This window comes from Fusarium venenatum, assembly GCF_020744135.1.
Source record: "Fusarium venenatum strain MPI-CAGE-CH-0201 chromosome Unknown EDB82scaffold_1, whole genome shotgun sequence".
Classification (NCBI taxonomy): domain Eukaryota; kingdom Fungi; phylum Ascomycota; class Sordariomycetes; order Hypocreales; family Nectriaceae; genus Fusarium; species Fusarium venenatum.
The window spans coordinates 7,233,936-7,257,185 of NW_027072129.1; the positions used below are offsets into that span (position 1 = coordinate 7,233,936).

At 48.2% G+C, this 23,250-nt stretch overlaps 8 protein-coding genes across 8 annotated transcripts; 3 read left to right on the forward strand and 5 right to left on the reverse strand.

The window, feature by feature from the left end:
- Positions 1-320: 320 nt before the first annotated feature.
- On the reverse strand, positions 321-784 carry EDB82DRAFT_471897 (magnesium transporter; the record flags this gene model as incomplete). The annotated part of the gene is made up of 2 exons (XM_025729681.1): positions 321-678; positions 729-784. 2 exons carry the CDS (start codon positions 782-784, stop codon positions 321-323), a joined length of 414 nt encoding a protein of 137 aa, XP_025588882.1.
- A 348-nt stretch (positions 785-1,132) lies between these two features.
- EDB82DRAFT_71600 (uncharacterized protein) lies at positions 1,133-3,003 on the reverse strand. Its single transcript, XM_065610037.1, has 3 exons — positions 2,626-3,003; positions 2,492-2,574; positions 1,133-2,444 (listed from the first exon to the last, which is right to left on the reverse strand). The coding sequence occupies exons 1-3, from the start codon at positions 2,840-2,842 to the stop codon at positions 1,227-1,229; spliced, it is 1,518 nt and encodes a 505-aa protein (XP_065465735.1). The 5' UTR covers positions 2,843-3,003; the 3' UTR covers positions 1,133-1,226.
- Positions 3,004-4,374: 1,371 nt separating this feature from the next.
- EDB82DRAFT_71569 (uncharacterized protein) lies at positions 4,375-6,950 on the reverse strand. The gene is made up of 5 exons (XM_065610036.1): positions 6,748-6,950; positions 6,587-6,681; positions 6,418-6,535; positions 6,257-6,355; positions 4,375-6,207 (listed from the first exon to the last, which is right to left on the reverse strand). Exons 1-5 carry the CDS (start codon positions 6,910-6,912, stop codon positions 4,525-4,527), a joined length of 2,160 nt encoding a protein of 719 aa, XP_065465736.1. The 5' UTR covers positions 6,913-6,950; the 3' UTR covers positions 4,375-4,524.
- Positions 6,951-7,225: 275 nt separating this feature from the next.
- EDB82DRAFT_489151 (Ion transport protein-domain-containing protein) lies at positions 7,226-14,322 on the forward strand. The gene is made up of 5 exons (XM_025729678.2): positions 7,226-9,008; positions 9,061-11,427; positions 11,480-13,248; positions 13,304-13,393; positions 13,450-14,322. The coding sequence occupies exons 1-5, from the start codon at positions 7,419-7,421 to the stop codon at positions 13,946-13,948; spliced, it is 6,315 nt and encodes a 2,104-aa protein (XP_025588879.1). The 5' UTR covers positions 7,226-7,418; the 3' UTR covers positions 13,949-14,322.
- A 599-nt stretch (positions 14,323-14,921) lies between these two features.
- On the forward strand, positions 14,922-15,274 carry EDB82DRAFT_521163 (uncharacterized protein; the record flags this gene model as incomplete). Its single annotated transcript, XM_025729677.2, has 2 exons — positions 14,922-15,195; positions 15,246-15,274. The coding sequence occupies 2 exons, from the start codon at positions 14,922-14,924 to the stop codon at positions 15,272-15,274; spliced, it is 303 nt and encodes a 100-aa protein (XP_025588878.2).
- A 294-nt stretch (positions 15,275-15,568) lies between these two features.
- EDB82DRAFT_71659 (uncharacterized protein) lies at positions 15,569-17,065 on the reverse strand. Its single transcript, XM_025729675.2, has 2 exons — positions 16,547-17,065; positions 15,569-16,405 (listed from the first exon to the last, which is right to left on the reverse strand). Exons 1-2 carry the CDS (start codon positions 16,607-16,609, stop codon positions 16,010-16,012), a joined length of 459 nt encoding a protein of 152 aa, XP_025588877.1. The 5' UTR covers positions 16,610-17,065; the 3' UTR covers positions 15,569-16,009.
- A 397-nt stretch (positions 17,066-17,462) lies between these two features.
- Positions 17,463-18,655, reverse strand: EDB82DRAFT_521165 (uncharacterized protein; the record flags this gene model as incomplete). The annotated part of the gene is made up of 4 exons (XM_025729674.1): positions 17,463-17,833; positions 17,891-18,445; positions 18,504-18,538; positions 18,639-18,655. 4 exons carry the CDS (start codon positions 18,653-18,655, stop codon positions 17,463-17,465), a joined length of 978 nt encoding a protein of 325 aa, XP_025588876.1.
- A 2,052-nt stretch (positions 18,656-20,707) lies between these two features.
- EDB82DRAFT_71760 (velvet factor-domain-containing protein) lies at positions 20,708-23,070 on the forward strand. Its single transcript, XM_065610038.1, has 7 exons — positions 20,708-21,329; positions 21,391-21,445; positions 21,501-21,580; positions 21,640-21,902; positions 21,961-22,020; positions 22,123-22,261; positions 22,339-23,070. The coding sequence occupies exons 1-7, from the start codon at positions 20,845-20,847 to the stop codon at positions 22,589-22,591; spliced, it is 1,335 nt and encodes a 444-aa protein (XP_065465737.1). The 5' UTR covers positions 20,708-20,844; the 3' UTR covers positions 22,592-23,070.
- The last annotated feature ends 180 nt before the right edge of the window (positions 23,071-23,250 follow it).

Here is a 23,250-nt window from a genome sequence, read left to right on the forward strand (position 1 = left end):
CTACAGTCATCAGCGCAGGCACTGTCTTTCTTCACCACCTGGCTGCCCGTTATTGTCACAATTTCCAGTGATCACAAGTAGTACATCGTGACTAAGGGTAAGTCCATTATTACCGAGACATTTATATGGAGGTGAGAAATTGCGTTGCTTGCATCGATAATTGCTTTTCATGACTTATTAGACGATTACCCATACATATTTCTATGAGCAGTCCAAGGCCACATCATTTTCTGCGTCGCTAGACGAGAGTATCGGGACATTGATGCTGTAGGAAGTAGAAGAGTCGCTTTACATTGTATCCAAGATACAAAATGTTGTCTTTACTTCTCCTCAGCCTTAACCCATTTCGTAAATTCGCGTCGTTGTTTGCGAATATCAACGAATCCAGGTCGCGTCTCAAGGATACTGAAGGGATTCCCGCGGTAGTCCTTCTCCACCTCACCACCTCCAGTCATAAAACCAGCCTCTCCTTCACGCTCAATCTTCCCAGCCCACTCATGCCACTTGATCGGTCGAAGCTGCGGGGTTCCCATTACCAGACCCAAAACGACTACCAGGGTTGCTACCAAGGCTTCGATGGAGATATCGATTGGAAGGGAGTGTGTTGCGAGCGGTTGCGGTTGGCCATGGTGCACGGCTGCTGATGAGATGGCAGAATGCTCTTGCGCAGAGTAGCACCTGTGACGATTGTTAGCTTGTGGATATTGGAAAAGTAACGGTAAACTTACGCGTGTGCAAGAAGAACAAGACCAGTCACGGTCACTGTTTTAGAGATCCAGGTCATGCTGTGGTGAAGCTGGGTAACCTCCGAGGCGACGTTTTTGAATAGTAGGTACCCTGAAGACAAGTCGTGGCCAGAGAAAGCTGTGATGACATGGGCGACCAAAGATAAATAAATGACTAAGCTTATGGAGTCTCCGCCAATACCCACAACAACCTACAACCAACTTCGTGCCATGCTCAACGTCAACCTCAATAATTAAGTGCAAGATATTGAACGACAGCAGTTTCAATACAGAAGCGTTCAAAACTGAATAAGATCCATTTAATATTCAATAATACTTTCGCATTCCTTCCCTTTCTAATAATACACCCAATAGGAAACCCATGTCTAAGATAACTACTAACTAACTCGCTCAACTCATTGTATCGTATCCAAAACCGCCTGCTCAATAAATTAACATACTCAAGGAAATTTGTTACAAGAGTTTGCTCTCAAATTCCGATCACCGGAGACCTTGTTCGGTCTGCGCATACCAATCCTCGAAGTGGCCAGGTTCGTCCATCACTTCAACCTTCCAATCGTCTTTGTTGCCTTTGAGATAAGCGTCTTGTGCTGTGGTTTCTTCATAGCCAGCCGCAACAGGCATCATGTCGTGGTCACTCTCCATATGAGGAATCCAACCTTCCTGTCCCAAGGGAGTAGCGCCTGAAGGGAGCACGTCGTATGTGTCGTACGAAGGAGTTGGCCCAAATAGAGGAGCTGGTGCATTGTCAAAAGTTGATAGGGGGGCACCATAGTAGCCATGGGCGAACCCATCCAGGCCATGAATCGAGAATTCCAACTCTCCGGGTGAAGCGGCTCTGCTGGTCATCTCGCTGTTGATGCCTAGGCCGTTGTACTGCCGCATACTCATACCATAAGGGTTCGACGCCATCTGATCATATGGGAGAGCATGAGGTCTACCATGGTAGGAATAGGTGTACACATCATGGTAGGGCGCAGTTGATGGATCGCCCATCGAGTTGTTAACGGCATCAAAGATAGAGGAAGAGGGTTCGTTCAGTCGTGTGGCTTGTCGGTACCCGGACTTCCGCGCTGCGTTGGAAAGCCCACGCCCGCCATTCCAGTCTGAGTCGTTGTCCGAATACTCTTCATCCCCATTCTCATCACGTTTGGTCTTTTTTGGCTTCGAAGGCGTGAACTTGTATCCAGGATGTGCTCGCTGGTGGTTCACGCGCTCGATCCTAGCCCACTGGTCAAATGCCTCTTTGATTTGCACTGGCTCCAAGACCCATGCTGCACCACAGACCTTTGATACATGTTGGTGGTTGTTTTGAGCACACTGCGTCTTGGCAACTTCCTGGTATGCCTTTCGGTAAAGCATGAAGGCGTTCATAGGGCGTTTAATCTGGCCGGGTTTTTTGTTGCGTGATGTTTCCGAGAGTCTCGTCTCGGTAGACCGGTTAACAAAGGTCTCAATATCAGCAACGCGGATTTCGGGAAGGTCTTTAGCAGATTCAGAAAGGGGTTTCGAAACGATGCTAGTTGTGTTCTTGGTCCTCTCAGCACGGCTTCTCTTCTGCACTCGGCCACTTTTCACGGCTGGTGATCTGGTTGTGAGCGACTTCTTAGCGATGTTGAGCCCACTGCGGGTTGTTATGGCATCGCTTGTCTGGCATGGCGCCGATGGCGATGCCTCAGGTGTATATGGCAGATGAGTCTGTTGGGTCAGTCTGATGCTCTTTACATATTGCTTCTCTTACTTACATTGTAGCCAACCTCGTCGGGCAAAGGTCCATATGGATGGCTAGTGATTCCTAGACCACTGGCGTAACCTGTCTTTATCCAAGGTCAGTCTCAAATATGTCCTTTAAGAGCTGTTGCACTTACAAATGAGTTATCACTTCTTTGAGAGTAGACTGTAGATGGCTCGTAAACTGAAGTGTCATCCTCGCGAACGGGAGTGGAGTATCGCGTTGCATATGGATAGCTAGCGAAACTTTGTTCTGGACTCATGGTGTCCTGAGTGTGCGAGGTGTGTGAGTCCATCATGGCCGTTGGCTGTCGAGAGAAGCCGTCAGAGGACGATGGCGGCGTCGGTAGTATGTGTTGTCGCATATCGCAATGCTCCTTCCACTGTCTACGGTTCAACTGTAGTCGAAAGACGACTGGATAAAGCTTGGGTAAAAGGGTCAAAAGAGTGTTGATAGTGTTAATGGCGTCGATGGTGATGGAGTTGGTAGAAAAGAGAAGATGTATGTGTGAACCAAGGTTGGTAAAAGCACCCTATCTCGCAACGAAACACAATGTAGTTGGAGAGTTTAATTCTGGTGTTTTGAAAGTAGCTATGTTGGTCTTATGCGGCCCTGAAGATAGCAGACAAAGTAGAGTTCCCTTTGTTGTGTTTCTTTGAGAGCCGCCGCATGTGGTTTTGTATACATCATATCTGGGGACACTCTGATACCCTGGACTTGGCTACAACGCCAGGACCATGCCCACAAATAGACAAGCAACGTCCTGGTTCAAAGAGAAGCGGAGAAGACGACCATGATGGCAGGAAACAGGCCGCAATGCAGACCGTCGCCCAAGGGTGATCTCTCCAAGCTGCATCTTCATATGTCGTTGGCCAACCATCCATCCACCATGCAACGCCCGGGCCAGGCCAAAGAAGCATGGTCAGAATAGGTCAGAATAGAGACCGCACGGGTTTAAGAGATAGGCCCGCTTGGTATCAAGCCGCAATCCATTCAATAGAATTAGAATGTCATGCTTTCGATTGTGCTTCCCTGCGCCGCCCTATTCGCATGCCGCTAGTTCAGCCATGGCGCATTCCTTTGACGTACACATCCAGGCCCCCTCTCCGTCATCTGTCATCCCAACTTAGCTTCAGACTTTAATGATATCGATAGTAAAACATGTGAACAGGGAGTTTGGCTGGTTCGATTAATTAATTTATTATCCACAACTTCTCTTTTGTTTAGCAGCATAGGTATGTCATTGTCTGCTGAGATATTCTTACAATCCCTGCTTGATGTACCACCGTTTTCTTTTTGTCTTGTACACGTTTCTACCTACCTCAGGCTTGTTGTATGGGGGGCTGCAGTATGTTTGCTTCAAGTGCTGGATAGCTGGGACCACGCGGCCACAAGCGGTGTTGCTGGTAGAAGTCTGTTTGATGTCGCGGTAGCCGAACAATTGACCAACCATAATCCATACTTGGCCAGCCTCACCAATCCCTGCCCTAGCTTGGTCTATTGGTTCTGTTTTGGTAGATCAATTCCTTCCATCAGAACTGCTCTTTTCTATTCTGTCCTGACGCCCAAAAGAGAAACATGCCTCTTTCTTCAAAGCTTTGACCATTTGTTCCTGACCACCATGTTTCAATGGTATAGTGTTGCTAGTAGACACCCTATTTTCGGTATGGGTTCGGCCATTCGCGTCTCGCGTTGCTGCAGTATGCTCGACCACAACTCCTGTTGGTCGCCCACCTGTCTGGTTTGATCATGAGGATGACATTAGAATTCATACAAATAAGGTAAAATGTTGTTTGGTTGTGCTAAAATGAGTCTCGTTTGAGATCCCATGACAAGTTATGTCTGTGAATACCGCTATGTCTCTCCAATAAAAATGGTAGGACGGCTTTTTCTCGTTAATGTTCGCCTGGTATTGGCTGTAGGATCGACTGTTAGAACGGTTTTAAAAACATCCAAGCCATGCTTAAACGATGTTTCGGCAATTTGTTGATGCAGCTGTGGCGTTTTGCGGACCCACGCCTTACCAAAGTTCTCTGTCTGGAGTTCTCATCGGTTTTCGAACGGCCTTGGTGGCTCTGAGTGCTTGGTTGGCGGAGTCAGAATCTGATGTTGTGGGGACGGCGATAGTGCGACAGGAGGTAATATTGGAGTAGCAGCCTTGAATCTGCTTGACTTGGCAGAATCTAACGGACGAGGGGGCGAGTGTTTTGTTGGAGAGAGCCCAGCGGTAGAGGGTAGTGTTCCGTTCTGCTCGTGTGCTGCTCTGTAAATTTCGCGACTGATCTGAGGTGTACTCAACGCTGACTCAACTGTCTTATCCCCCTGAAAACTGTCGATGCCTTTAGAAGGGCTGGGTGTCCGGAAAGACGTCATTGGACTGGTCATGGCCGCGCTGCCTGAAGGGCTGTCCTGAAAGCTAGCATCTAACTTGACAGGTGCCGGAATCACCGGTGTCATCTTGGGTGTGCCGAACAAACTCCTGTTCGGCCCTGGACGGGCGTCAATCGTTGTGTTGATGAAGTCGGCGCTATTGACAGTAGTGCCATGCGTAGTACCTGTCAACAAAGCCAAGCCATCTTCAACGCTGTTTTTGACTGTATTGCGACTTCCATCCGATATCTTGTCAACTCTTTGGGACTGCCCCGCATTGGTAAGAGATCCATTTCGACTCAAAGACTCACGTCTCTCTGGCTCTGTGCCCGAACTGGTCGGGCGGTTGAGTTTTAGTTTGATGGTTGGTCTGGGCCGCTTGGCCTCTTCCTCTCGACGAGTGCAAGAAGCACAGATGTAATGAAACTCTGGCTGGTCGGCGGCTTCTTGGCTAAGCCCCATACAGTTGCTATGCTGCCAGATATTGCATCTCTCACAGGCTACGCTGTGGGCTCCGTCATCGACTTGGCCGTAGAGACCACAAGTGCAGTCGAAGATCCAGTCGTCTTCCTCATCCTCCAACTCTTTCAAAGCCTTCTTGTTTCTTTCGATCTCTACCTTGAGACGACGCTCGGAAACCCGCCCACTGTTTGAAAGATTCTTACTGTCCTCAGAGAGTTGCGCAAGTTCTTCCTCGTGTTGAATGCGACGGGTCTCTCGTTCTCGTAATCGCTGTTCTCGCGAGACCATGCGTTTCTCGCGCTCCTTTTCTTTCTTGGCCTGTGCGAATTCTCCCCGCTGTCTGTTTGCTTCTTCTTCGAGTCGTTGTCGCTCCTCTTCTCGAATATGTTCGTCATGTCTCTGTTGTTCAATTTTTCCAGCAATTCGACTTGATCGTTTCGCGTTTGCCATCTTGGCTGCGTTTGCAAGTTCGCGGTCTCGTTGCTGTTCCCTCCGCTGCCGAGATTGCTCTTGCTTTTCTAAAATCGGAACGAGATGCTCTTCTAGCTGGTCCCTTAGAATCTTTTCGTTTTCGTCGCGTGTCTTGCGGAAGCCGTCAACAACAGCTCGTACGTCGTCCAAAGTTACAGCAAGGCATTCCCATATCATCCCGCCGAGGCCAACGTCTTCCGAAAGCATTTCATCCTTCGTTTCTTGATCTGTTTCGGTCGCCTCTTCTTCGGCGTTCATATTGCTGCGCCGTCGTTTATTTGAGCGTCGGCTGCCATATGTTACTCTTGACTTTTTGGGTTTGACTGTTTTGACGGTTGGCGGGGCTTCTGTAAGTCGGTATATTCGGTTGTCGTCGAGCACAAAATACGTTCGATCATTCGCATCCCAACCGTAGGGTTCTATTCGCTATACCGGTGTTAGTAAGTGATGTAGGCTTGTAGTGGAATTCACTTGCCCAACTTGTTTGCTCGGCATCCTTTTGTTCTTCCATTTTATCGCGGATACGCTCAGGGTATATCATCACCCATTGTGTCAGCTGTTGCATGACCTTAATCTTAAGGGAGCATATGTTAGTCTCCAATGCTCAACAGTGCATTGCATAGAAAAAGGGCTAACCTTTGTAAAAATATCAAAATCGTTGAATTTCTGGGGTGCATCGGCAGAACCAAAAGGGTTGTAATTTGGCGATCTGTTCGCAAATTGCTTGCGCATTTGATCGTCGAGGATTTCGTGTCTATAATTGTAAGTTAGCAATAGGATTTGCTAATCAAGTCGTGGAACATACGTTAAACCACGATGCGACGAAACGAGTTTGAGAAGAGCAAGGGCAATATCTGCCAGCATGGTCGAGTTTGGTTTCAGGCACTCTGCCTCGATCTCCTGTGAAATGGAATGAGTAACGATATAAATGACAAAAAGAGGACCTGGGTTTATCTGCGGTCATACCTCGACGTCAATGGCCTCGTCGATTTTCGCAGCCTTGCCAAAGATATAAATCCATTGGCATAGATTTGCAAACTGCCACATATTACGAATGCGATGCTGCAAGGACGGCTCATTTTCGCCGTCATCTCCTTCGATGGCTGCGAGCGGGCGTTTTCGAGAGGGCATGGTGGAAAATTAATTGGTGATGTCGATGTAAGGACGATATCCAGTCGCGTCACAAATGTTCGAAGCGTGTTTAGGTGTTTCCGAGGTCGCGAAAAGATCCACCGAATGTGGCGCAGTCAGCCACAACCACATGCCATGGATAGAGCTTACGACATACACTTCAGGGGACTAAAAGTTCCCCACACTGTAACGGGTAGTTCTATAAAAAGCATAGAACGGCTTTTCACCACAAAGATGCAGGAGGCCGTCGTACATAGGTACAGTGCGTTAGAGCTGCGGTACTGTCACCCTCCTAGGTACATCTTGGCACTCCTGAGAAATGAGAAGAGAAGGGTGCAAGAACCCAGACTGACTAACTCTTCTTAATCCAATGCAAATCATAGTATATACGCTGCTTATTCTTTGAAGCATTGACGATGCTTTATTGTCGCGACGCCTTCCATATACCCGATCTTTCTTGACATAGGACATTGCTGGTGAATTATTAGTCCCTTGTCTACTGGTCCATGTCTTCGAACTCTTGGGATCAAGACGGGCGCCCTGCGCGCCGTCAGTCTATCCCGCTACAGGATTTAGATGGATCGCATGTCGATAATCACCAAACCCAAGCCGGGCTTTTCTACCAACAGCCGGCCTCATCTTCCCTCTCCGATACTCCTCAAATGTCAGCTAACGCCCCTGGTATCTCGACATATTGGGATCAACCCTATGATCACTTCAACGATGATGTTAGCCCAGGATCGCCTATAGATCCCATGGCCTTACAATCAGCTTTGCCGCCTGGTATGGATTATCATGAACGAAGTCCACCACTGCCCTCTACGCCCGTCCGTACCTACGACCCTCCTGCTCCATATGTCGAAGATGCGCCGAGTACCGATTACGCCGAATCCGATCGAGTGCCCTTGACAGCTGGCGTTGAGCCCATCTCCGGTTCCTTGTCCGCCAATAACCTGGACAGCCGGAATCGAGATAGTTTTCAGACCGTATCGAGCGTAGAGAATAGCCCATCTCGCGGCCGCAGCACAAGAAGTTTGGGCGAAGATTTGAGAGCCAGCTATGGCTCTACTCGAAATCGTAACTTTGGTGCTTCTCTCAACCCGAATGAGTACGGAAGACCCAGGTCACCTTCCGCATCAGGTGCCCTGTCGCGCGCTGGATCGATTGTTCGGGCAATGTCACAACGTGTCGTCAATATCAGTGGAGAGACCGAGGTTATCGATAATCGGGCGTCCAGGCATCGCTCACGTTCGCCTGTCGGGCGTAGTCAAGACAGGAACCGGGATACTGTTAATTCGCTATTCGCCGATACTTCATACCAACCACAACTGGTTCGTTCATCTAGCGAAAAGTCCACGCAGCCACGCTTTGGCGTGGAAGAAACTGCAGACCCAGAGCTGCCAAGGCCACCTCTTCCGAACCCTCTGAAAGGAAAATCCTTGGGTATTTTTTCTCCAAATAATCCATTGCGGCTGCGACTTTGCGATCTTCTAGTCAACCCATATACCGAACCTTTCCTTTTGCTTTTGATTGTCTTGCAGGCAATCCTTCTGGCAGTCGAGTCTGCCCCAAGTGTGTTCGAGAATGGCCGTCCTGAGCGATGGGGCAAGCATGCTATCGACTGGGCCATGCTCGCACTTTTTATAATTTTCACTCTCGAGATCATTTCGCGCACCATAGTTTCCGGGTTTATACTCAATGCACCAGAGTACAGCACGATTGACCGCAAGCGTGGTATCCGAGCTGCAATTGCAGACCAATATCGTGCCGTTTTCCAGCCCGAACGGATCAAATCGGTAAAAAAGGCGTCACAATACAACCCAGAACCATCGGCTATCTCTCGTTCCTTCACGACCTTCATGCAGGGCCAGCAGGCCTTGCCAAGAACTCTGGAAGAACACCAGAGGTTTCAACTTGCTCGCCGGGCATTTTTACGACATTCCTTCAACCGGTTCGACTTCGTCGCCGTCGTTTCGTATTGGATCACTTTCTGGTTGAGCGTTTCTGGACTTGAAACTAAACATGACATGTACGCCTTTCGAATGTTGAGTTGCTTGCGAATTCTGCGGTTGCTGGCATTGACAAATGGTACTGCAGTAAGTACATGGTGATTGATGATGATGTGAAAATGAGCTTACAAGTTGTTAGATTATTCTTCGGAGTTTGAAAAAAGCGACTCCGTTACTGGCCCGTGTCGCTTTTCTCATCACGTTCTTCTGGTTGCTTTTTGCCATCATTGGCGTGCAAAGTTTCAAAGCCAGTCTGAGTCGGCAATGTGTCTGGTTAGATCCGCTTGAACCTACAAATCTAGAGGCTTCGTACACGAATGACGAAGCCTTTTGTGGCGGCTACTTGAACAATCGGACAGGGGAGACTATGCCTTGGCTCAAGTTCAACAACTCAGAGTCCTTGACAGACCTTATGAATGGGACCAAAGAAGGGAAAGGATTTCTGTGCCCTCGAGGTTCCATTTGTCTACAGCAGTCCAACCCACAGAACGGGACTGTCAACTTCGACAATATATTCAACTCCCTGGAATTAGTATTTGTTATCATGAGCGCCAATACGTTCACCGATCTTATGTATATGACAATGCGCTCTGATTATTTCCAAGCCGCACTCTTTTTCGGTGCAGGAACCATGATCATGATGCTTTGGCTGACGAATTTACTTATCGCCGTCATCACATCATCCTTCCAAGTTATTCGAGAAGAGAGCAAGGCTAGTGCATTCACAGTCAGCGAAGAACCACCCGTTCAAGCACATTCTGATGAAAGACTTCGCCGCACATCATCGTTGCAACGTGTCTACCACAAGACCAGGGCAGGTTGGATTCTTGTTATTACCTTCAGTTTAATATGCCAGGCTTGCCGTAGTGCAACCATGTCATCAAGAAGAGCACGGATCATTGATACGGCAGAAATAATTGTTACCATCCTTCTTGATATAGAAATGATCATTCGGATTGTTACTGATTGGAACTATTTCCATAAAAGCTGGCGGAATATTTTCGACCTGGGGCTTGCAATTATCACCTCTGTCATATTAATACCTCCAATTCGCCGTACAAGAGCGTACTGGTGGTTGACAGTCTTCCAAATTCTTCGGGTCTACCGCATCGTTTTGGCAATACCCGTAACACGAGAACTCATTCTACTGGTTCTAGGAAACGCTGCCGGTATTGGAAACCTGATGTTCTTCGTTTTCCTCATGACCTTCTTGGTTGCGATCTTTGCTGCGCAACTATTCCGGGGCCAGATACCTTTGTATGAAGATGGTGATCTCAATCGCATATCGTTCTACACCATCTACAACTCATTTCTAGGTATGTACCAGATTTTGACGAGCGAGAACTGGACAGAGATCCTCTATACTGTCACATCGTATACAAGACACAAAAACACTGCTTGGATCGGAGCTATCCTATTGATTGGGTGGTTTATTGTGGCCTTTTTCATTCTCGTCAATATGTTCATTGCTGTCATTCAAGAGAACTTTGATGTATCTGAGGATGAGAAACGGCTTCAGCAAGTCAAGGCTTTTCTTCAAAGGCGCGATCTTGGTGCTTCTTCCAGTAACCTGGCCCTGTCTACCATCTTTGGTTTTTCGAAATATCGCAAGAATAAGGACCCTCTCGATTATGGGCCTGCGACGGTCGAGATGCTCCTCAAAGACGCGGTTGTTCGCGAGTTCTTAGACGATCAGATGAACCCAAAACCGGAACATCATGCTCCTGTTAGAAGTGCGACCACGCTTTTAGGTGGTGAGATCAAGCCCGGACGAATTTCCGCCGTCTGGGGAAAAATTAAAGACTGGTTCAGCGATAAGGAACCGAATCCGTTTTATTCGAGCTTGAGATTTGATGGCGCGAATGACACCTCCGACCCTCGACAAATGGCCGAGCAGGCTATGTCTGCAACGATGACTCGAAGAAGAACCCAGAGAGAATACCTTGCCAAGTATCCCAACTACAACAACTCGTTGTATATTTTCACACCTAACAACAGCCTGCGCCGGCTTTGTCAGCGGGTTGTTGGCCCTTCTCGTGGTATCGAACGAATCGATGGTGTGGTACCTGATACCGTGCTTTGGTATTGTTTTACGATCTTCGTATATACCGCGATCGCGGCCATGGTCATTCTTGCATGTATCACCACTCCTCTTTACCAGAAGGAATATCAAGAACAGCATGATTTCAGTATTAGGAACTGGTACATCTGGACTGATATGGCCTTTGCCATCGTTTTCACACTGGAAGCTGGGATCAAAATCATTGCAGACGGGCTCTTGTGGACCCCGAACGCATTTTTGCGCAGCTCGTGGGGGTTTATGGACTCTATTGTCTTGGTAACCCTCTGGATCAATGTTGTCACGCTTCTCATCAACGATGGCGCCATTTCCAGAGCCATCGGCGCATTCAAGGCCCTTCGTGCTCTCCGTCTGCTCAATGTTAGCAATAGCGCTCGGAACACCTTCCACGATCTTATTATCGTTGGTTGGTGGAAGATCTTGGGTGTAAGTGGTATCCCATCGTTTGTGGTCATGCCTTGCTAATGGAATTTTATAGGCTGCCTTCGTTTCCTTGTCTTTGCTCATCCCGGCTGCCATTTACGGCCTCAATCTATTCAACGGCCTACTTTTATCTTGCAACGATGGTGATGATGGAATCAAGACTATGGACAACTGCTACGGGGAGTTTGAAAGCACACCGTTCAGTGATGATTGGCCAATGCTTGCCCCTCGTGTTGCTGCAAATCCTTTCTTCAGCTTTGACGATTTTGGTTCATCTTTGTTCATCCTCTTTCAGATTGTCAGTCAGGAAGGATGGACGGATGTATCCTTCGCTGTTCAGGCTATCACAGGCCGGATGGAGCAACCTTCTGACCTGGCCTCGCAGGGAAATGCCGTCTTCATTGTCATTTTCAATCTGCTGGCGACCGTCTTCGTGCTCACCCTGTTCATCTCCGTGTTCATGCGCAACTACACAGAGCAGACTGGCGTGGCTTATCTGACGGCTGAGCAGCGCTCATGGCTCGAATTGCGGAAGATCCTGCGCCAGATTTCGCCTTCTAAAAGCTCTTATGATGATTCCGAAAAGAGTTGGAAGAAGTGGTGCCACAAAAGAGCCATTGAGAAGAAGGGCAAATGGTATCGGACAATCACAGTCATTCTAGTACTGCACTTGATTGTTCTTGTTTCAGAGTTCGCCGACGAGCCGTGGTGGTGGACGAGATACCGTGACTTTGTTTTCTTCGCCTTCATTGTGGCCTATACTATCAACATCGCGATTCGCATCATTGGTCTAGGCTGGGTACGATTTAGACGAAGCTCATGGGACCTCTACTCTCTTTTCATTGTCTTTGGCGCTTTTGTTTCGACCTTTGCCCTCTTGATTTCGGATACCGACCTGGAAGCATACGTTCAGCTTCACAAGGTTTTCTTAGTAGCCATTGTGCTGTTGCTTATTCCCCGGAACGACGCGCTAGATCAACTTTTCAAGACTGCCGCAGCCAGTCTGACGGTAATTGGCAACTTGCTTGCGACCTGGCTGGTATTCTTTCTTGTTTTTGCCATTGCAATGACCCAGGCTTTCAGCTTGACACGGTTTGGAGAGGAGACAGATGGAAATATTAATTTCAGAACCGTTCCCAAGGCCTTGATTCTATTGTACAGGATGAGTCTTGGCGAGGGATGGAACGCGGTCATGGAAGACTATGCCGGTATTGAGCCGCCGCTTTGCGTTATTGATGAAGACAATTTCTTCAACAGTGATTGTGGCAGCAAATCTTGGGCAAGAATTCTGTTCATTGCTTGGAACATTGTCAGCATGTATATCTTTGTGAATCTGTTTGTATCACTCATCTACGAAAGCTTCAGCTATGTCTTTCAACGCTCGAGTGGCATGGCAGTTGTGGATAGAGATGAGATACGACGGTTCAAAGAAGCTTGGCGCAGCGTGGACCCGGCAGGCACTGGATACATCACAAAGGCGGCTTTCCCTCGGCTGCTGGGCGAGCTATCAGGCGTCTTCCAGATGCGTATTTACGATCCTGAGGACAGTGTTCATTCCATCCTGGAGGACATCAGGGACGATGTGAAACTGACGCACCATTCATCGATTGCAACAACAAGCGGATTTAGCGGTATCGACTTGAACAAATTAAACGCCAGATTGAGACTCATTGACTCGGAAAAGGTCCGGTATCAGCGTCGGCGATTCAATACTTTCTACGAGGAAGTTTTGGTTTCCGCAGACCCGGATAGGGGCATTTCTTTCACGAGTGTGCTCATGATTCTGGCTCACTATAATATTATCAGCGACAACAAGAGTTTGAGGTGAGTTCTTCAATCTAGACCGCACCCTTGGTCTCAGTTCTAACCGAATGCACAGGCTCGAAGAATTTCTGAGACGCCGAGCACGTCTCCAACGAGTTGACGACCAAGTCCGACGTGGCGTGGTCTTGGGCTTCTTCGACACATTGTAAGCTACAGAACTTCAACTCTGAGAGACTTCGTTAGCCACTAACACCGCTACAGGTATTACACACGACAATTCAAGAAGCACTTAATGCGCAAGCAATCAGCGCGGATGACTGCCGTGCCACAGTTAAATATCCCCGAGATCATGGTCGAGAACGATTTGAGTGAGGATGAAACCGGCAGAGCAGGATCAAGATCTCCTCTTTCACCAACCTCACGCCCATCGAGTGTCGACGCAGGAGAGCCACGCAATTGGTTGGCGTCTGTGGATCTGTCGTTACACGATACATCATGGAGTCACCCTCTGAGCTTCCCCAGAGCTGCACCTCCATCACCAACGGTGCCTTCTCAACCTTCGGCCTTCAGTTTCGAGATTGAAGAGGACGAACCTCAGCAGCCTACAACGCAAGCGAGAACCTCGGCTCCCACGGGACGTGAAAGTAATCATTTGGATCCAACCAGCCCTATGCAAGTCCGGGGAATGCTTGATGATTCGGTTTGGGGTGAAAGTATCCGCCGAAGTGCCACAGTTAGGCAGACACAGAATCGGTCATAGAAGGACCATGACGAGTTTCACCAATGATGAAACCGAAAGGCGTAATGGAAGAGAGGATAGGGACGAGATGCTATACACATCAGATGAGAGGAGACCAGAATATTGCAAGGCGTTTTCTTTTCTCTTCTTTCTATTCTAATGGGATAACATGGCAACGCATTGAATGGAAGGCAAATCCAGGACGATGGACTCATCTGTGGCATGATTCAAAGCTAGGTACGGCGTTCCAGGTCAGTTAAAGGCTTAGAGCAAAAGGGGGAAGCAAACAGGGTGTCCCTGGCTAGGTACGAGAATTTGTTTCGGTCGATCAAAAATAGACATCTGCTTTTTTTATGCACAAGACGGTATATGTGTCGTCCGTGCCACGGCATGCAACATCCAGTTAAGCATCCAACCAGGTCTGGTCCTGAGGCTCGTTTGATCAACCCAAGAGTGTACTATGTATCTGTCTGCGACAAAGAACCCTTGCTTTCGTAGTAACAGTTTGCAAGCGACTGTTTCAGCTGCTAGTCACAATGTTGAAATGATCCGTGCGTACACCCACATTCCCGTCCTCAACCACCCTTGGCAATCTTGATACAAACGACAAGGACGGTGCGGCATGCTTAGGATGATCCTTTTTTGGGTCTTGTGTCCTAGATAAAGGCACGACATCTTTCCCTTTTGCTTTGTCTGTTTTGCCTTTGCATTCATCCAAAGAAACATCGTTCAGTCTTTCGTTGACAAACACAAAGAGTCGTCGGTAGAAACATACCAAAGGCTGTGCCTCTGTTTTCTATCCTTTGATCTCGTTCACTCTTTCAAGAAGAATCTGATTTATCACGTTACACGACAACTGCTGGACAGTACGCACTTTACACGACTACAAAGAATCATCACCATCATCATTCCCATCAACATCACATACGACAATACAGTCTCACGTAACGAGACCTATTACTGCATTCGACCCTATCATAAAAAACATCACAAGATGGCTCACAACACCCGCTTTGAAACCATGGCCTCTCGCTTCTCACCCTCTCGTCTGCGTAACTCCCTACGCCGCAGCTCTTCAGCCTCCACTTCCACACAAGCATCATACTCATCCGTCAACACGATGGGTTCATCTGCTGCCGCTACCATCAACAGCGTCATCTCCCGACAGCCTTCTCTTTTGAGTCTAGAAGCCGAGCGCAAGAGCTTCGGAAGTGAGCTGAGTCTTCTTGAACCCAGACCCATTGTCTACTGGGGCAGTGTAGAGGAGCGTATGAGATAGTGTGTCACTCACTCACTATCTTGATGATTCAATATGAAGGGTTACTGTTTGATGGTTTCAATGTTTAAGAGAGATGTACTTTTGTGTGGGAATTTAACGTTGTTTTGGCCTTGCCTCTTAAGTCTCTGACAGGTCAATTCAGAAAGGGAACCGAACAGGATAGGCGTTTGTGGTATATATGGGTTTCTTATTATTCAATTCTTGCCGAGATACCTTTCGGTATGATACAGACATATAGTCTTACTGGACTTCAATTCTACATTTAAATTTAGATTCAGATTCAAAACCACTCGAACTTTTGCTCCCTCTTCCAGTGTTGCAGGACCAAAACATCCGGTTTCATGATAATTGTTGACACTTCCAACTCATAGTAATGTTCTCCTTCGCTTGTGAGCTATGCAGGGGTGCGAAACGCATGTCACGGCCCACAAAGACCCCTGAAATACCCGTGCCGATGTCAGCATTTGCAGCGATACGGATGCCACTTTTGATCGACATTCCAAAGCCAGTCAGAGTCAGTGCATCGTGACGTGATGGTACTGCTAAAACGGCTGTCCACAGGACGACGATGCAAGTAGAAAAATCTGCTACTCCAATCCTAAGAAAATCGGCAAAAAGCCTCGTAGAGCAAAAGGATATTAATCGTCTGAAGAATGTCTGAGAGTCGATGAATCTGCCGGCTTGTGATGGGAAGGTATTAATGCAAAGTGACATGGTATGACCTGATGCCACCCCGCGAAACGCAGGGGAGTGTCCATTATTGCTGGCCTGCTCGACTCCGTTACGGATGGACGATCGGTCGTTCACGCCTTCGAAAGCAGCGGGACAGTTTGATTGTCGACCTGATGCTCAACAAGAGCAGCAACACCGTGATACAGCTTACTTGTCACGAGCCACACGGCGCTCGTGGCCAGAACCAAAGCCACTGCCATGAAGACAAGTACGGTAGACCTCATTTGAAAGGCCTCTTCTGCTTCCATCTTCATGAGCTTCTTCTGCTTGCTGTGATAATGCCAGCGACCATGAGCATAGTGGTCGCTGTGCCCAATATGTTGATAGGGCTGAAGAAGCCATCGAGGTATCCATCTTGCCTGTTCGCTACCCGTGGCGTAGAAGTTGTTGCGACTAGCAGTGTGACGGAAATCAACCAGAAGAAGCGAGAGCAGGAAAACGGTAATATTGATTGGTGTCATGACAAGCTAAAGATGGGCTTTGTTAGCCACCTGGTTCGTTCCATTTTGTTTCATTTCAACGTGGGAACGACGAGGTTTTTTGTCTTGATATAAAAGGGCATAACCTCGAAATAATTTTTAATAGAAACAGATAGACTGGACACACACCGAGTAAAGCGTCGAAGGCTGGTTATTGCCAGCATTTTCTGGTGGAGGACCGATCTTGGCCATGGTGGTAAGTATAGGAAGTTAGAACGAGCGTCAAGATTTCCTAGTTCAACGGTGGATTGAGCAGAATTGAAATGCAAAGACGCAAAAAAAGAGGTTGTCTGAGTGTTTGTACCGAGTTCAATCAGTGCATAAGTGAATTGATAGGTACCTAAAAGTAGGCAATAAACAAAGATCTGATGAGCTGAGTGCGGTTGTGGCTCATTTCCAGTTACGTAGCCGCCCCAGTGAGGAGTGAGGTCATCGCCTTGTCTCAACACCCACAGGATTCCCGAGCCTCCCGATCATCATAACCTCAATCTAGCCCTTGGAATTAGCATAGTTCTCAGCTGTAGATCCCTGTTCCCAGAGAACTGGACATCTGGAAAATAAGCTCTCTAGAAGCCTTAAAGGTTGAAAAAGAAGCACCAGCACCACTTGTGCTTAGCCATGGCATAGCTTTCACCTGCATGGGTAGTGTATTATCGTCCTCAGCTCTCGCCAAGCCACCATTTCACAGTAATCAGCCTCATTATACTACGACGTATGTAGCGCCGATCTTTTCTAGCCAAGCTTAAACTCAGGCACAACTCCATCATCTATCTGCATTGGGAAAAAGAAGGAAAGAAGACCATTCAGAAGTTTCAACTGGAAAATCCTGTTACAGCAAAGGTAACATAGTGGTTTACGTGTAGCCTAGATTACTATACGTTTTCACTCCATCTATTTTAACTTGTCTTAGTCCATATCCAGTCAGCCATTGAATTTCCAAAGCGCCGTTTGCCCATATAAGACCCATGCCTACCGGTACCGACCTATGCATACCAACGCCCTCGTGTCTGATCCAGTACAGCCGTTCAGTCTATATTGTCCCCATTTATCGCGCGTTGTGAATATCGAGTACAAGAATGTCCTCAGCGCCTAGCCGGGTCAGATCGTCCATCACAAGAGCAATCTTCTTCTTCTCAACCATGGAACTGACAGCGACCCAACCCTCCTCATCGAGAGTCGTAACTGTGGCCGATCGCTTCCCAGGGGTGATCTTGGTTGCCTCGACCAGACGGCTTCGCTCTATGTTGTACTGGCAAAGGACGTAGCTCTTTGCGGTAATGACACCTCGGATACGTGAAGTGATGAGGTCAATAAGCTCGGGGTTGGAGGGCGTTCTCGACTTGATCAGCACAGCAGTGGAGTCAACCACGGTATCAATTGCCTTGAGGCCAGCAGCACGCATAGTCTCTCCAGATTCTAAGAGAATTCCTTGTCAGTCATTGTGTTTGGCCATAGACAAGGTCTGTCACATACCAACGAGATCAACAATACCCTCGGCAACACCAAGAGCACAAGCAGCCTCGACACTGCCACTCAATTCTACAATCTTGGTGCGCATCTTACGGGGCGACAGTTCACCATCGGCGTTGTCACCCTGCTCAAGCTTGAGGAAGTAGTCGGCAGCAAGGCTAACAAAGCTAGTCCCAATGGTCTTGCCAACAAGATCCTGGGGGGTCTTGTACTGGCCCTTCTCGGGAACCTGAACCTGGAGCTTGCAGCTTCCAAAGCCCAGCTCCATGACCATGTCAGAACCAGCAACCTTGTCCTCGGTAGAATTCAGGTCAACTGAGCTGCGTCGCAGTTGGTTGTAGGCGCGAACCGAAGCATCGTGTTCCTGAACTTGGTCCCATCCAGTGATTCCGAGATCGCAACGGCCTTCGCCAACAAAGGTGGGAATGTCGGCAGCGGGGAGAAAGATCAGAGCGATTGGGAGGTTCTTTACGAGAGCAATGTCGAGGCGGTTCTCGCGGCGGAATTGGACGTCGGCGCCCTCGAGGAGGTTAAGTGTAGCAGCATTGAGTCGGCCCTCTACCAGGACATTAGCATCGTCGTCACATCTGCAGTCGGAAGAATAGAATCGACTTACTCTTGGGGACAGCGAACAGAAGACGGCCTTCGAGACTGGAGAGAATTTCACATTAATTAGTGTCTAGGTATTTGGAACGTGGGATGTCAAGGATTGAGTGATCAACTCAAACTGTCCAAAACGGGGCAAACCAACCTGTTGACGAGATCCATGGCGGGTTGGTTATTATAGGTAGACAAGGTAGTGGTCAGGATATGTTTTCCGTTGGACTTGAGTTTGAATTAGGTAAAAATCACAATATGGTTAATGTAGAGCCTGTACGTAGAGAGCAGTCGGGGAATTTATTACTGTCTGCTATGACTGCTAATGACTCCGAGTGCGGGGCTCTCATGTCAAAACGATGGCGGGGCTCATAACGTTGATTGAGGCCCCGAGCGTGGATGGGCGCTGAAGAGACATGATTGGGGGTTTGGTCAGGTACCACTAAAGCGAACCACCACTGACGCAGGCTGCCCGACCATCGGGGCTGGGGGGTTCGGGATAGTGGAGGCCCACCAATTGTAAGACACAGAGATAACACGATGTTGAGCACTTGATTGAGGGCGTCTTGAGTCGGTAGTCGAGAGCAAGTCAATTGATTGATGCAAGCAACGTGTATTATGGAAGATTGAGCAAAGCGTTCTTGTTTATTAGGGATTAATTCAGATTATAGTTACCCAGCATTCAAGCATTAAATTGCTTAAGTACTTCTACTAGACAGATGCAATAAATAGAGGTAGGTAGGTGCTAGTGCTAGGCAAGACAGTTGGTTCAATCCATCCGAAGTTGTCCCGCCTCATTGACCTTTAACATTTTACAATTGAGACAGGGACAGGGATGAACAAATGGCAGTCGAGGCTCGAGTCTGTTCCGTGGTGGGTCGAGTTCCATGGATACAACAGAGAAATTGGTATGTATCTAGAATGAACTACAAGGATGAAAAAAGTTGAGTAAAGACTTGTACTCCAGCAAGCATAGCAACCCCCAACTCCATCCAAAAGATATCTGGTCTCATGTGGTGAGAAAGAGTGGCTTATTTTTGCTCCACAGGACTCTGTTTATTCTCACGATAAGAACTGGAAGGCATATGCCAGTGTGCATCCTTGTGTTACACACATGAGACAGCTGCTGTCTTGTGAGCACATTACTCTGTCAGTATGTAAGTGGCACTGGAGGGAGAGGTAAGTGGCTTGCTGCGTTTGTTCGCATATGCATGCACCTTTCTTTTCTTCTCTTCCTACATACAACACGGAGTACAAAGTACAGACAAGCCAGTTGCCTTGTCACCTCCTCCAAGGCACTGTACTGTAAGCACATAGCTACAGCTACCTACAGCTACAGCTATAATGGATAGAATGCACGCTAGTTGAACCCCGAAGACCCAGTCCTTGTTCGAGGTCTCAGTCTTTCCAGCTTGGAGTCGGTTCTTCTCTGACATGTCTCCCAGATTGGCTTAAGCCTTCTATGACATCGCGTGAGTTTGTAAAGTAACAGCCTAGTGTTCGGACATGCCTACCTTGGAGTTGCCCTATGCCATAATAGATCGGAATGACATACCTTAACCATGGCCTTGGGATAAACTGAAATCCTTGTGGCGTAGGGAACAAAGTTCAGCGCGCCCGACCATTACGGTAATAAAAAGGTTCTTGTAATATCTGAACCAAGACTTGGGAAGCCTTGGGGAGCCCACCCAGTGGATGAGACAAGGAGATTGAGACTCTTTTTAGCGCTCCCGGGCCGCGCTACTCGAGAGCTAAGAATTTCAATTTACACTTTACCTTCAGCCGGGCTTCTGGGTTCTCCACCAACTGACTTATTTCCAAGTCTACATCCACTAACTCACCTTACCTCACCTCACCTAACGTCCATTGCAACACACACAGTACAGTACCTACCGATACACCTGCGTTTGGGAAGAGACATCATAATCGTCGGCCTCTCCATTTGGTGGCTTTCCTGTCTTGGCGCTTTCTTCTTTCTTCTTCCTTCTGGCCACTTAGATACTTGATTGCATCTTTTTTTTTTCTTCTTCTTTTTTTCTTTTCGTTTTCACTACCTTGCTTTTTTGTCCTTGCTTTACTTTCCATGCTTCGCTAGGGACGGACCGAACGGGGAAACGGACGAACGCAACGCAACGCACAAAGCCTACCTACACAGCAAAGCGAAGCGAAGTAGCTATCAGAGCACTTTGCTCTTATAGCTCGCCTTGTCCGCTCAACTTTCTTCTCCTCTTCGCTTCGTCCTCCACAGATCGTCCTTCTTCGGATATCTACTTATTTACCTATCTGTTCCCATTTGTATATATATACCTACTTATACTCGCTACCGTCGACCGCAATCGCAGTCGCAATCGCAATCTGCAATGAACTCGTCGTATCACCCTCCCGACATGTCGCAGCGAATGCCTGGCCCTGGCTCTGGCTATTCGTCCACCGTACCGCCACCTATTCACGCATACCAACAACAGCAACAGCAACACCCTCCGCCGTCTCTTCCACCTCCACCGCCGGCTCAGCATCACCATTCTTCTCATGCTCCTCCTCCGCCACCGCCGCCTCCGCCATCTTCTCACTCGCTGTCGTCGCATCAACACCACGCTCCTCCACCGCCCCATCACCATTCTCCTCCGCCGCCCCATCACCACTCTCAACTTCCGCCATATCCTCCAGCTCAATACCAACAGCCTCATCCGAGCCAATACCCCCGACCTCATCCACTTCCTCCCTCGCGGAACGATGAACCTCCTCCGCCATCCTCAGAGTCATCTCCCAGCGATCAGCACGAGAAAGCCAAATACGAACCACCATCTTTCTCTAAAGTTGAAGAAGGCACAGGCTTGAAGTATAGGTTGGTTACATATAACCTCTAGAAGTGTCATCTCGTTCTTTTAGCTAAACGAGCTTGCTAGTCTCGATGTACAACAGCAACCCATACGTGCGCGCATGTGCGGTTTTGGCGACAAGGTGCGCTTGCTTCCCGTCCATGATTTTGTCCATCCTTCTCACAATTACCGTATAGGATCGCCGCCCAATTACGCCGCCACCGTGTGTTCGTCTTGTCATAATCGACAGTGACACAGGGAAGGAGGTTGACTACAAGTACGTAGCACGTGCTGAAACTCGAGATACTAGCTTTCTTACTAACACGATACCTGCAGTACCCTCGATCATGCCATGTTCGTGCTGTCGGTCGATCTGTGGGATAAGGACGGTATCAAAGAAGTGAACCTTGTCCGATCTTCAACTGGGCCGGGCTCTGTGGCATCTTCGAATAATTACTCCTATGCAACTCTCGAGCCTAACACACCTTCTTACCAGCAACAAGCTCTCCCTCCAAGCCGCGAGTCTGGTTATTCGCAGGGCCAGGGACTGGGGTACGGGCAGGAGTATGCCCCCCCGATGCAACAAAACTATGGGCAAGGTTGGTTGAAACAAAAGCAATAAATGTACGAACAGCTCAATATCTGACAAATTATTAGCACCATCGTACCCATCAAACAGTTCATACGGCCCGCCTCAGCAGTATTACCCGCGACATAGCGGCTACAGTGCTGATCCTCCCGCTCCGTCGGCCGGTGCTCCTTTCCGCAATGGCTACAGCCAGGATCAGAGCGCGCTTACCCGAATGGCGGTGGTGGGAGGTCAGCCCCAGGGAATGTTCACGAGGAACCTGATCGGGAGCCTGGCTGCAAGTGCATTCCGTCTTAATGACACCGAAAAGAAAGCAGGTATCTGGTTTGTCCTCCAGGACCTGAGTGTTCGTACTGAAGGCACATTCCGGTAAGAGCGAGAAAATAGCTATTGGGCTGTGCGAGTGTCGAATTTTTTTTTTTCCAATGCTAATTTTGAGCTTCTAGATTACGCTTCTCGTTTGTCAATGTTGGAGGCGGCCCTGGTAAGGCAAATAATGTCAACCAAGGTCGAGCACCAATCTTGGCCTCGTGCTTCAGCCAGGACTTCAGCGTGTATTCGGCCAAGAAATTTCCTGGTGTATGTGAAAGTACACCTTTGAGCAAAACATTTGCGCTTCAAGGCATCAAGATCCCGATTCGAAAAGATACAAACATTAAAGGTGAAGGCGATGACGAGATGATATACGATCAGAACTGAAAAGACTATTTGGTGGCTGAAAATATCCCTTGGCGCTGATGACTGTGTCAAAATTGAGCTGGTTCGAATCATTTAGAAGCATTATACCCGCAAGAGATGGAAGGAAAGGCATATGTGGTAAACAATACTTGAAGAAGAGATTAAAACATGGTCCTTCTTGGTTTTGTGTTGAGGATGAACTGCCAACGGGTGCATAGATAGATACTGGAGACCTCTCCGATCTACAAGGTCAAGGGTTGCGCAATTGGGGAGGCATACCGGCGTCGGCGTTTGGGACTGATCGATGATTACTCTACCATACAATTTGGTCTCGGATCTGCTCTGTGTTTGCAATATAAAATAACAAATATCTACAAATCAATGTGTGAGTCAGGACTGGGAAAAGTTCTCAGGTTTGGCAGGATCAACAATGGAGCGCAACGGTCGAACTGAGCAAAGCTACTTAGGTAGTCGCAACAACTCATGGTCGAGCCAGGGTCCAAGAGCAAACGTCATCACACTTGGACAAGCTTAGCCACTATTTTCAGGGTCTTGATGATCAGCATGGGAGCAGCCCTACCCTGCTGAAGACCCGAAATCGACACGAGCCAATATTTTTGAATAAGATAAGCTCGCACTACTGGTCTTTTCCATACCTAAGCTGTGAGCCAACAAATTAA